Source organism: Acinonyx jubatus, chromosome C2 (genome assembly GCF_027475565.1).
Source record: "Acinonyx jubatus isolate Ajub_Pintada_27869175 chromosome C2, VMU_Ajub_asm_v1.0, whole genome shotgun sequence".
Lineage (NCBI taxonomy): Eukaryota > Metazoa > Chordata > Mammalia > Carnivora > Felidae > Acinonyx > Acinonyx jubatus.
Genome location: NC_069384.1, coordinates 124485221 through 124499939, shown reverse-complemented (window position 1 = coordinate 124499939; position 14719 = coordinate 124485221). Strand labels below are relative to the sequence as shown.

General features: G+C 36.0%; 1 protein-coding gene across 2 annotated transcripts in view; it reads right to left on the bottom strand.

The window, feature by feature from the left end:
- The window catches only part of STAG1 (stromal antigen 1), a 394549-nt gene that overhangs the window by 276556 nt on the left and 103274 nt on the right, over positions 1-14719 (bottom strand). For both annotated transcript variants that reach the window (XM_027061785.2, XM_053221416.1), the window contains one exon: positions 4447-4557. In XM_027061785.2, coding sequence (XP_026917586.1) covers positions 4447-4475 — 29 coding nt within the window. In that variant the 5' untranslated portion in view covers positions 4476-4557. Of the gene's footprint in view, positions 1-4446; positions 4558-14719 lie in introns of those variants that run through there.

Sequence of the window (14719 nt, the reverse complement as noted above, 5' to 3'; positions counted from 1 at the left end):
ACAGGTTCTGGCTCTCTCTCTCTCTCTCTCTCTCTCAAAATAAATAAATTAAAAAAAAAAACAAACAAACAATAAGTCATACTGCTTTTTCCTCAATATGCACCAAATAGTTTATGTTTACATATATGTACTGTGTGCTTGTTTCTATACATGATCTAGAATAAACATGCACAAAAACCTTGTAAGAAAACACAACTGTATCAATTACAAAAATAAATGAAAGATCTGAAAACATGATAATCTTGTCCATAGTCATACACCTAGTAAGCACCACAGTCCACTTAGATCTCAAGGTAAACCTGAATTCTCTATCTCCATGTCAGGACACTAGAATGCAAATATTATGTTTTCTATTTATCTTGTGTGGATAGAATCTACTAGTGCTTTTGATGCTTGCAATCACTAAGCAACTACAGGAACAGGTTTGTTCCACCATAGAATATGTGACTCATTAGTGAAAATAATTTATCCTTGAGCACTACACGTTACTCATAGAAGAGTAAGGTACAACTTATTTTCTAATTCTGACAACTGCAGTGAGTTTAAAAAGTGATGACTATTACCAACAAATAACTACTACATTCCAATTAGTATACACATGTGTATGCATGTTTATTAGAATATATGATACATATTTTTTAATTTCAAGCAATAGAGAGAATATACGAGTTTCACATCACCACACCCTAACTCTGAATCTCAATGTGCAGACTAACATTACTGATGGTTTAGATCAAGACCTAATTTTTTTTTTTTTTTTTAATATTTGAGAGAGAACATGCATGCACAGTGGAGAAGAGGGCACAGGGAGAAAGAGAGAGACAGTAAGAGCGAGAGAGAGAGAATCTTAAGCAGGCTCTATGTTTGTGGAGTCTGACACGGGGCTCAATCCCAAGACTCCAGGATCATGACCTGAGCTGTAATCAGCAATCCAACACTCAACTGACTGAGCCACCCAGGTGCCCCTTAAATTTTTTATTAACAGGAATCTTCATACAAATACACAGAATTTCTGAATAGTATCCCATAATATATGTGAAATTTATTTAATTACTTTCCTGTCAATGAGCACTTAGATTGTCTCTAGCTTTACAGTATTACAGAACTAAAACAACTGTCTTTGTACACTACCTCTTATTACACAGTAACAAATTTCTCTCTAGGATAGACAAAGAATACTTGATCAAGGGTAGGCAAACTCAAACTTTGACTAACTGCTATAAAAGCCTACAAAAACCCTGCCAATCTCTAATGTTCGCATTTATAGACATAAATTAAAAGAAAGAAAAAATCAGATGAAATCTTCTAAGAATGAATTTTTATCCCCTAAAACTCTCTAAATTCTGTCTATCTCTATTTGCACTGTAATCACTTCAGTTCAAGTTATCAACATATCTGGCCTGCATACTACAATATCCTCCTAATAGGTGTCCTTGCTTCTATTCTTGCCCCTCCCAAATAATCACTATACTGCATGAAGGGTGATTTTCTGAATCTCTCCCATGCATCTCTTCCATGCTTAAAATCCGACAGTGACTTCCTACTGCTCCTAAGAAGAAAAACTCAAAATTCTTGCCATCATTTAAGCAAGTCCCTGTACGATACAGCCCCACTCTGCTCCTAAGCCTTAATCTCATGCCACTCTCTATCACCAACCCTGAAAAAAGAAAAAGTACAGTTTTATTTCACTTTATCAAATATACCATGATTCCTCCTAACTCAAGGTCTCTGTACATACCATATTCCTTCAGTCTGGAATTAACACCATTATTCCTTCTTCTTCCCCCACAGTGTTCCTTCAGTTCAGAGTTAAGCTCAACTGTCTTTTCCAGAGAAAAGAACACTAAATGAAGGCATGTGGTAAAATTCTCACAAAATTCTCTAATTTAACTTCCTAGCACCCATAATAGCAGCTCTATATATCTGCGATTATTTCATTAACATATATTTATTATACAAGCTTCATGACAGTATGGACTGAATCTCTACTATATGCTTTCTCCTCCAGAACTTAACATACTTCCAAGAACTGTATTATGTAGTAGAATATAAAAATATATGGTAACTGATAATATTTGACAATGCTTAATAGTAAATAGCACTAAGGTCACAAATTTATCAGTGATAATAATATCTAAGTGAAACAAGAAATAACAAGGTCATTCACTGGAATTACCTTTCTCATGTCTACATTAAAAATCATTCTAAATGTTATTTATTCTGAGAGAAAGAGAGCATGAGCAGGGGAGGGGCAGAGAGAGAGAGGGAGAGAGAGGATGTCAAGTAGGCTCCATGCTGTGAGTATGGAGCCCAATATGGGGGCTCAATCTCACAAACTGTGAGATCATGACCCAAGCTGAAGTCAAGAGTCAGACGCTTAACTGCCCCAGAAAAATCATTCTTGAAATAAACATTAGGAATTGCCGGATCAAAATATTTTTGTTTGTTTTTGAGGAGACTGTAGAGATCAGTTTCTAATAAACTGTCTTCACTTTACAAATGATAGAAACTCAAGTTTACAAATACTAAGAGACATATTTCCTTTCACTTACAAAGCAAACATGACACTGCTGGCTGGATGGATTAAACAAGATTATATATGTTGCTAAAATATGTCAAAATCCTTAGAAAACTTTATGGCCTCAATAAATGTTTCTCAGATCTCAACTCGACCAAGAGTACTATCTCCCACTGACGGACTGAAAGCAAAGTTCATTCACCCACCTCACAGATCACCACTATCCACTACCCATAATCATAATACAGGTTTTCATTCTATGAAAAAAAATCAGTTACACACAAAAAACAAGGTGAAATACCACTGTGTCAATACAATTTCTCTTTAAATACAACAGTTATTGAAATACAATCTCTGTGCCATATTTAATCAGAGATACTAACTAAGGGCCTGCCTAATATACAATAGTATGAGATAAAAAAGTGGGGGCACCTGGGTGGCTCAGTCATTTAAGTGTTTGACTCTTGATTCTGGCTCAGGTCATGATCTCATGGTCTTGATATTAAGCTCCACACTGGGCTCTGTGCTAGGCATGAAACCTGCCTAGGATTCTCTCCCTCTCACTCTGCCCCTTCCCCACCCACGCACTCTCTCTCTCTCTTTCTCTCTCTCTCTCTCTCTCAAAAAACAAAAAAAATTAACAAGATGAAAAGGTGCAGTTCAGGCAGAAACAACAAGAGTTATAAAACATTAGGTTAAGTATGGTGCTGGAAGAAAAAGCAAAGAACATTACAGGAGCACAAAAGGAAACCTACCCCAACTTTGAGAGGGAAAAAAAGCTTTTCTGGTGGCATAATACATCAGCTAAGACTTACAGGATTAGTGGGTTGGCCAGGTAAGAGCACAGGTGAGTACGCACTGCAGGCAGGACAAAGATTTTAAAGAAGAAAGAAAATACTATGTGAGGACCTCCAAACTTGGTAATACATTTAAGTTAGGGAGTAATAAAGACACAGGAGTTAAGTAATTAGAAAGGGCTTAAATTTAATCTCCTATATTTGGGAGAAAGAAGGAGGATAGGTATTGATGGCTTTCCAAGCAGTAAAGAAATCTAGACAGCCTTTTTTGTCTTAGATACCTGGAGGAAAAACACAAGGCCAGGAAACCAATTAAAAGGTGCCTACAATCTCTTGGGGAAAGAGGTATATAAATGAACAGGGGCATTAAAAATTATAAATAAACAAACTGTTGATCACTTTCATTGTATCTAAACCACTGTTCTCATACAGGATCACAGTATGCAGACTCCTAATTTGTATCTTGATGAAACCTCTAAAAGGAAAAGTATCTGCTACTACATTGATCATATTTCCCAAAGAAAACAAAATAAGACCCAATTCTAGATCTGTCCTACAACTCCAACAAATCTAATGAGATGCCATCAGAAATGCCAACTTGGTATATCCTTAATATTACTTCTGGCAGCCAGAATGGTCCAATGATCTGAATCTCAGGGAAAATAAGGTGGGGAGAGGTGGGAGGGTATGTGTTGGAGAAACCGTAGGATATAGGAGTTTATAAACTATTGTAAATGGTCCAACAAAATATTTACACTTTGCAGGCAATTCATTCTCTATCACAACTTGTAGCACTAAAGCTGTCAAACAATGTGTAAAGGAATGAGCATGGTTCTGTACCAGTAACACTTTATTTATAAAAATAGGCAGCATGCCAGATTTGGTCCATGGATCACAGTGTGCTGACCCCTGAGAAGAAGAGTAACCTCTTCTTTGCTCAATACCACAAAAATACTCCTATAACAATAGTAAGAGCCCTGGATGGATATGGTAATTGTACAGTCTAACTGCTGTTTGACTTCAGACGTATTGCTCAACCATGAGAGAACCTATTTGATGTGATGACAGAAGTATTTCATGTACAAAAGTGTCATGTATTTTTTTTAAATAGAGGAAAAGTATAATACTTACTGTAATACTGGTAACTCTGAAGTAATCATTGCTGAAGAGGTCTTTCCACAATGTAGCAAAAGAATCAAGTGCTGTACAACTCAAACTTTTTAAATAACTTCAAAGTCAATCCTGTTAATTAAAAAAAAAAACAAGACAATTATTTTATTTCCAATTTTATGGAGGTATAATTGACAAATAAAATTGTATGATATTTAAACCACATGTGATGATTTGATATACGTACACATTGTGAAGGTCTTCTACCCCCCCCATCAAGTTAATCAACATATCTATCACCTCACATACTGACCTTTTATGTGTAAAAACATTTAAATTCTACTCTCTTAGCAAATTTTGATTATACACTTCAGTGTTATCAACTATATATTACCATATTACACAAGGTAATGTTACACATTAGACTTCAGACCATATTCATCTATAACTGAAAGCTGTACCCTTTCACCAACCTCTTACTACCTCCCCCACCCCCTAACCCCTGGCAATGACATTTCTACTCTGTTTCTATGAAATCAACTTGTATATGTGACGCCATGTGACATTTGTCTTTCTCTCACTTCTTTCACTTAGCATAATGCCTCTAAGTCCATCCATGTTGTCACAAATGACAGGATTTCCTTTAAGACTGAATACTGTTCCTATACACAAATAATGTACCAGGTTTTCTTTATTCATTCATCAACAAACAGGTTTTCCATACAGTGGCTACTGTAATGTTGCTATGAACACTTGAGTACAGATACGTCAGGATAATAATTCCATTTCCTTTAGAAATACACTCAGAAGTAAGACTGTTAGATCATATGGTAGTTTTAATTATTCACAGAACCTCCACACTGTTTCCCATAGAAACTGTGTTAGTTTACATTCTCATTAGCAGTATAAAAGGTTCCCTTTCCTCCACCTCACCACTATTAACCTCCTGTCTTTTTGATAAGAGATATCCTAACAGCTGTGAGGTGATATTTCATTGTAGTTTTGATTTGCATTACTCTGATGATTAGTGATATTCAGCACCTTTTCATGTACCCACTGGTTATCCGTATTTCCTCTTAGGGAAAAAATATATTTAAATCCTTTGAAAAAGAAAATTATTTTAAAGTGAAATGAATATGCTAGAATATTTAGACTATATCAATCAGTACTATCAAACACAGTCATTGATATTTATCAAATAAATTAAAAACTTATGTCCACACAAAAGCTTACACAAAGATATTTATAGCAGCTTTATTTAAAGTTGTCCAAACATGGAAGCAACCAAGATGTTCATCAGGAGGTGAATGGATAAACAAACTGTGGTACAGTTAGAAAATGGAATATTATTTGGCACTAAAAAGAAATGAGCTAGCAAGCCTTGAAAAGACATGGAGAACGTTCAAATGCTTATTACTAAGTGAAAGAAGCCAATATGAAAGATTTACATACTGCATAATTCCAACAACATGGCATTCTGGAAAAGACAAAACTGTGGAAATGATAAAATGATGAGTGGTTGCCAGAAGTAAAAAGTACATAGGGAATAAATAGGCAGATACAAAGGACTTCTAGGGCAGTGAAACTATTTTGTATGACACCATTAAGGTGGCTGCATGTAATTTTTATACGTTTATCAAAACCCATAGAATATATAACACCCAAAGTGCACCTAATGTAAGCTATGAACTTTGGATGATAATGACATGTCAATGTAGGTTCATTGATTGTAACAGATGTACCAGTCTGGTGTGAAAACCTGAAAGTCAGAGAGGCTTGATCCATGTGAGAACTAGGGTATAAGAGAAATCTCTCTACCATCTGTTCAATTCTGCTGTTAACATAAAACTTCTCTAAAAAATAAAGTCTATTAAGGGGGGAAAAAAAAGGGGGCAGGGAAAGTGGGAGAAAACAGAGCATTCAAGACAGACCATGACACAGTATCAAGGGAATCACGTAAGTATATAAAACTGGAACTCCAAGAGAAAGAAAGTACAGGGTAAAAGAAATAATAGAAGAGAACTTTCTCAAAATAATGTAAGATACTGAAACACAAATACAGGATCAGGGAATTCCCAATTAGAAAAAATACTATAAAATATATATACTGCTAAAAACCAAAGGTTAAGGAAACAAAAAGGAAGTTAAAGGGACACCTGGGTGATTTACTCAGTTAAGCGTCTGACTCGACTTCAGCTCAGGTCATGATCTCACGATTTGTGAGTTCAAGCCTCATGTCAGGCTCTGCACTTACAGAGCAGAGCCTGCTTGAGATTCTTTCTCCCTCTCTCTCTCTCTGCCCCTCCCCTGCATACTCCCTATCTCTCTCTCTCTAATAAAAATAAACTTTAGGAAAAAAGGAAGCAAAGAAATAGGTTTTCTCACACACTGAAACACAAAAATAAGAATTTTATCAGACTTTTTGTTGAAAACTATATAAGCTGAAAGTCAGTGGAAGGACATCTTTGAAGTGCTGAGAGAAAAAAATAAACATTTGATTTATATACTCGGTGACAGTCTTTGCAAATTCAAAGGACAGACTGATCTCATGGAAAACGAAGGAGTAGAAAGCTCCATGAACCAGCCCTTCCAGTAAAGCAAGTCTTAGGTTTGTGAAACTGACAAAATCAAATTTTACAGACATCTGAAATTTAAAACAAATTATAACAGAGAAAAGAGGACCTAACAAAGAGCCTGCTAAAATGTGGTAAGGAAAAGCACTGTGCGGGCATCTGAGTAGCTCAGTCAGCTAAGCGTCTGACTCTTGATTATCAGCTCAGATCATATCTCATGGTTCGTTAGACCAAGCCCTGCATCGGGATCTGTGCTAACAGCAGAAAGCCTGCTTGGAATTCTCTCTCTCTCCCTCTTTCTATGCCCCTCCCCTGCTTGAGCATTCATGCATGTGTGCTTTCTCTCTCAAAATCGTTTTTGTTTTTTTTAAAGAAAGCACTGTAGAATTTTGTTTTTCTACCAACTCCCCTCCCCCACAATCAACAGTATCCATAGGGATGACAGACCAATTTCCTGGTGCATCTTTCTGGTAGCAAAAATAAGAACATGGATCTTGTTCTAAAAAACTGTGGTTGTGTGTTTTGAAGGGATTCTGGACTACCATCTTTCCAAGGAAGCTGAAATCATACACTACAAACAGGTGAGGCAAGAGACAGTGGATGTGACAAAGAGCAGACAATCTGAAAAGCTTCAGAATAAGGAGGCTAAGGAAGAAGATATTCTGGGGATCAAGGGCTTTAAAGAGTTAATCACATATACCAAGAAACCCAAAGTGCTACATACATGCCCAGGGCCAGAAGCATATTTGCAGAAGACATGAGAGGACACAGGCTTGCAACTCTAGCTAATCTTTGGGTTCTGTGCAAGCACAAAGTGAAGACTAAGGCAGAGCAGTAAGCAACCTGGCTAACCTTTGAAGGAATACCTCAGCTACAGATAAATAGCCAAGACCAAAAGACTGCTTTTCTTCCTTTTGATTCCCATTGGCTCAAAATATCTGTAAGTTAACTGCTGCCTATGGATATTATAAAATTTCATTAACCATACATGACAATGAGTACAGTAATTGAAAACAATACTTTAGAAAAGTCACTACACACATGGCTGTAGCCCTCAAGAGGCAATAAACCTCAGGGAAAAGGAGAGAATCTAGTGTCTAGAGTTATCATATTACGATACTGAAAAAAAAAATTTTTTTTTGAGAGAAAGAAAGACCATGCACAAGCAGGGAAGGGGCAAAGAGAAGGAGACACAGAATCCCAAGCAGGCTCCGCACCATCAGTGCACAGCCTGACACGGGGCTCAAACTCATGAACACACGAGATCATGATCTGAGCTGAGGTCAAGAGTCAGATACTTAACCAACTGCGCCACCCAGGCACCCTGAAAATGTCCAGTTTTTAACATGAACAATCACAAGGCATACAAAGAAAAAAAAATACGGCCCATTAATAGGAAAAGAGGTTGACAGAAATCATCTTTGAGTAAAACAAAACTTAGGCTTAGACTTTCAGAGGACAAACTATCAGAAGAATATAGACTATCTGAAAACGTGCCGATGAAAAACTTTCCAATTTTTATACAAACAAAAATCTACAAATTCAAGAAGGTCAAACAACTCTAGATAGGACAAACTCAAAAGAGATTCACAGATACAAATTACAATCAAATAATGAAAGCCAAAGACAATGAGAAAACACTGAAAGAAGTAAAACAGAAATGACCCATAACATACAACTAACTAATCCTCATTAAGAATAACAGCCAACTTCTCATCAAAAACTATGCAAGGTAGAAGGCAGTAGGATGGCATATCTAAATTGTCGGGAAAAAACTGCCATACAAAAAAAATTTGTTTTAATGTTTATTTATTTTTGAGGGAGTAGCAGCTGATGAGGGGCAGAGAGAGGGGGACAGAGGATCCAAAGCAGGCTCTTCACTGACAGCAGCAAGCCCGATGTGGAGCTCGAACTTACAAACCACGAGATTGTGACGTGAGCCAAAGTCAGATGCTCAACCAACTGCGCCACCCAGATGTCCCGCAAACAAAAATTCTATATCCAACAAACTATCACACAAAAATGGAAAAACTTAAGACATTCCTAGAAAAACAAAAATGGAGGAGACTTGTTGGTAGAACTCACCTACCATACAAGAAATGGTAAAGAAGTCCTTAACAGACAATAAACCCACAATAACTTGAAGCCATACAAAGATTAAAGAATACTAATGGGGCGCCTGGGTGGCTCAGTCGGTTGAGCGTCCGACTTCGGCTCAGGTCACGATCTCGCGGTTCGTGAGTTCGAGCCCCGTGTCGGGCTCTGGGCTGATGGCTCAGAGCCTGGAGCCTGCTTCCGATGCTGTGTCTCCCTCTCTCTCTGCCCCTCCCCCGTTCATGCTCTGTCTCTCTCTGTCCCAAAAATAAATAAACGTTAAACAAAAAAAATTTAAAAAAAAAATACTGGCAAAAGTAACTACAGAAGAAAATGCAGAAAAAAATATTTACAGAAGAAAATATTTTTTGCCTGTAACTTATATTTTTGTTTCCTGTAGGATTTAAAAGACAAACTTTTAAGACAATAACTATATAACTACTATGTTGTTGGACACACATGTATAAAGATATCGTTTATACTTTTGGGAAAACTGGACAGCTACATGCAAAAGAATGAAACTTGACCACTTTCTTATACCATACACAAAAATAAACTCAAAGATTAAGGACCCAAATGTGAGGCCTGAAATTTAAAAATATCCTAGAAGAGAAAGACAGGCAGTAATTTCTCTGATACCAGCTGTAACAACATTTTCCTAGATATGTCACCTGAGGCAAGGGAAATAAAAGCAAAAATAAACTTATTGGGACTATATTGAAATAAAAAGCTTCTGCACAGTGACAGACTAAAAGACCTCTTATTGAATGTGAGAGGATATTTTCAAGTGACATATTTGTTAAAGGGTTAGCACCCAAGATATATAAAGAACTTAGACAACTCAACACCCAAGATATATAAAGAACTTAGTCTCAAATAATCCAATTAAAAATGGACAGAATAGATGAACAAACATTTCTCCAAAGAAGACATGAGAAGGGCCAAAAGACACATGAAATGATGGCTCAACATCACTCATTGTCAGAGAAATGCATTTCAAAACCACAATGAGATATCACTTCACACCTCCTAAAATGGTTAAACTCAAAAACACAAAGAAACAAGTGTTGATGAAGATGTGGAGAAAAAGAAACCCTCATACACTGTTGGTGGGAATGCAAACTGGTGCAGCTACTATAGAAAACAGTATGGAGGTTCCACAAAAAATAAAAAATGAAACTACCACATGATCCAGAAATTCCACTAATGCATATGTATCCAAAGAATATGGGAACGCTATTTCAAAAGGATATGTGCACTTCTACATTTATTGTGGCATTATTTACAATAGCTGAATTATGGAAGTAGCCCAAGTATCCACCAGTAAATAAATGCATGAAGTATAGGTGATATGCATAATCAAGTATTGAGCCATAAAAAGGAATGAAATCTTGCCATTTGCTACAACATGAATAGACCTAGAGAGTATAATGCTAAGTGACATAAGTCACTCAGAGAAAGACAAATACCGTATGATTCCACTCATATGTGGAAATTTAAGAAACAAAACAAACAAGCAAAGAAAAAAAAGCAACAAACCAAAAATGTACACTCTAAACTACAGAAGTAATGGTTACCAAAGGGAAGGTGAGTTGGGGTGGATAAAATAGGTGAAGGGGATTAAATGTATCCTTATCACGATAAGCACTAAAAATGTAGGGAATACTGAATTACTATATCGTACACTTGAAACTAATATACACAGTATGTTAATGATATGTGAATTCAAAAAAATTTTAAGATATAATTTATAACAATAACATAAGGAAAAGGGATAGAGATAGTATCAGAAATTTACAAGCTATTAAAGCTAAGCTACTTTCAATTCAAACTACTGGTGTATAAATTTGGAATGTTAATTATGATTACCAGGATAATTACTAAAAAAGTACTTTTAAAATATAGAGAAAATGAAAATGGTATACTAGGAAAAGATCTAACACAAAAGACAGCAGTTTTGGATAAACTGAGCAACAAAGAAGATGTAAGACATAGAATACAAACAGTAAAACAGCAAAAATCCTTTCTTACCAGTGATCACTTTAAATATATTTGTGAAATTAATAAAAGGAAACAACACTGGAGCGGCACCTGGGTGGCTCAGTCGGTTAATGGTCCGACTTCCGCTCAGGTGATTATCTCACAGTTCCTGAGTTCAACTCCCAAATAGAGGTCTCTGCTGTCCGCATAGAGCTGGCTTCAGATCCTTTGTCCCCCTAGCGCTCTGCCCCTCCCCAACTTGTGCTCTTTGTCAAAAATAAACATTTAAAAAGTTTTTAAAAAGGAAATATCATTTAGAATGGTTTTGGGAGCCCAGCAAAAAAGAACACTCTCACAACCAGTACCCAAAATTAATTGCAGATCCAGCAAGAAGAGATGGACATCGCATTACTACTTTACTATCTTAGCAGAATGGAAAGTTTCTTCCTCCACCTGCAACAGACTAGCCAATCAGAGACACTCACAACTCAGCCAATAAGAAGCCATTATACTTAGAACTCTGAGTTTACACCAATGGAGTTTTTAACAGCCCTCCCACTATCTCCAACTCCTTTCCTTTGTTTTCTCAACTTCCGTATAGTTTTGCCATAACTTCTTGTCTCAGATTGCAATTCTCTGTTATTCCCAAATAAACCTCTAACTTTTGCTGGTAAAATAACTGACAGTTTTACTTTTAAGGTTAACATATCAAACTCATCAGCATTAAGAGACAGAACAGCATAATATGGATTTTTAAAAATTGATCCAATTACATGCTGTTTACAACAGATTCATTTTAGACTTGGATACACAAAGAAATTGAAAATAAGAACATGCAAAAAATATATATTCTAGGGGCGCCTGGGTGGCTCAGTTGGTTAAGCATCTGATTTGGGCTCAGGTCATGATCTTGCAGTTTATGAGTTCGAGCCCTGCGTTGGGCTCTGTGCTGACAGCTCAGAGCCTGGAGCCTGCTTCAGATTCTGTGTCTCCCTCTCTCTCTCTCTGCCCCTTCCCAGCTGGTGCTCTGTCTCAGGCTCTTAAAAATAAATATTAAAACAAAGTTTTTTTTAATGTTCTATTCAAAGACTAAACAAAAGAAAAGCTGGAGTGGTTGTGCCAATATGAGACAAAATAAATTTTAAGTCCAAACTTTTTATGAGAGACAAAGAACAACATAAATGGGCAGAATTCATCAGAAAGATATTACAATCATGAACATACATTTACACCAAACAGCACAGTTCCAAAATATAAGAAACACAGAACTGGAGGGAGAAATAGTACTATAATAATGGTGATTTCAATACACTACTTTTAATAAAACACAGAATTAGATCAATGAGGAAACAGAGAACTTGAACAGCACCATTAACCCACCGGACCTAACAAATATATATATAACACTCAACCCCAAAAGAGAATACATACTCTTCTCAAGTACAAATAAACATTCTCCAGGATAGCTAATTAGGCCACAGAAAGTCTCAATGTCAAAATAGGAGATGCAAAAGCAGTGCTCTGAGGGAAATATTAGGTGTAAACATGTGCTTTTTTAAAAAAAATTTCAATTCAGTAACCTAACTCAGTTGAAGAAACGAGGAAAAGAAGAGCAAGCTAAACCTAAAGGCTAGAAAAAGAAATAATAAAAATTAAAACAAATAAACAAAATGGAGACTAGAAAAATAAGAGATAATTAATGAGATAAAACTGGTTCTTTGAAATGATCAACAAATCTGAAAGACTTTAAATACCAAAGACAAGATGTAAATAACTATAATCACAAATGAAGGTAGGAATATTGCTATCAACCTTATAGAAATAAAAAAAATTACTAGAATGGACAGTTTTATACCAACAAATTACACAACCTATTATTAAATGGACAAATTCCTAGAAACACACAAACTGCCAAAACTGGCTCAACAAAAAATAGAAAATCTGAACAGATTATACTGATGTAAAAATTCTGGGGCAGGGTGGGGGTGGGGAGACAAGCAAACAGAATACAACTACAAATTAAATGTAAAATATATCATGGGCAAGTGTGATTTATTCCAGGAATGCAAGAGTGGTTCAACTTAGAAAACTCGGTGGATTTAACACATCAATAGAAAGAAAGAAAAATGAACTATATGATCATCTCAAATTATGACAGAAAGTATCTGGCAAAATCCCAAGGGAAACCAAAAAGCCGAAACACTCTTCCATGATAAAAGTATTTTAAAAACTAAAAAGGGAACTTTCTTAATATGATAAAGGGCACTTATGAAAAATATATAGGGGGGGTGCCTGGGTGGCTGAGTCGGTTGAGCGTCTGACTTCCGCTCAGGTCATGATCTCAGAGTTTGTGAGTCTGAGCCCCGCATCGAGCTCTGTGCTGGCAGCTCAGAACCTGGAGCCTGCTTTGGATTCCGTGTCTCCCTCTCTCTCTGCTCCTCCCCCACTCATGCTCTCTCTCTCTTTCCAAAATAAATAAAAACATTAAAAAAAATTTTTTTAAAAGAAAAATATATAGGTGGCTTCATATTCAAAGGTGAAAGACTAAAATAAAAGCTTTCCCCCTAAAATCAGGAAGAAAACAGTAATGACCATTTTCACCAAAGCTTTAAAAATGTACCACTATATGTCCTAGCAAAAAAGAGACTAGAGACAATTAGGCAAGAAAGAGACATAACTGAATCCAAACAGAAACAGAATTAAATTATCTCCATTCAAAGATGCCATAATATTTTATATACAGAAAATCTCAAAGAACCAAAAACAAAATACTAGTAAATTAAAACTGCAGAGTGCATATAACACAAAAATTGTTTATTAACTAACAAATTTATCACTGTTACATGATACAAATAAAATATGCAAAAATTGGTTTTGTTTTTGTACACTAACAACGAACAAGACAAGAATGGAAATATAGGAAAAAATTCCATTTACTACAGCATCAGAAAGAATAAAATAATTAAAAATAAACAACCAAGGTGAAAGACGTGTACACTGAAAACTACAAAACACTGCTGAAAGATATGAAAGAATATACCAATAAATGAAAAGATACTCTGTTCATGAATGGAAAAACTTAATATTGTTAAGAGGTCAACACTGCCCAAACAATCTACAGATTTGATGCACCTGATATCCATATACCAATTACTTTTCTGCAGAAATAGAAAATTCCATCCAAAATTCGAGTGGAATCTCAAAGGAGAGACTCTTAAAAGACAAAACAATATTGAAAAAGAGGACCAAAGTTGGAGGTCTCACACTTCGTGATTTCAAAACCTACTACAAAGTGACAATATTCAAGACTGTGTTTCTGGGATAAAGACAAACAACAATGGAATAGAGAGCCCAGAAATAAACCCTCACATAAACCGTCAAATGAATTTTTATAAGGGGGTCAAGACCATGCAATACGCAAAGGACAATCTTTTCAATAAATGGCACCTTCGATACTCCCATACAAAAGAATGAAGGTGTACCCTGACGATACACCATATACAAAAATTAACTCAAAATGGATCAAAATCTAAATGTAAGAGCTAAAACTATAAAACTCCTTTTTCAGAAAACATAGGGCAAAAGTTTCATGACACTGTATTTGGCATTAATTTCTTAAGTATGACACCAAAAGCACAGGCAGCAAG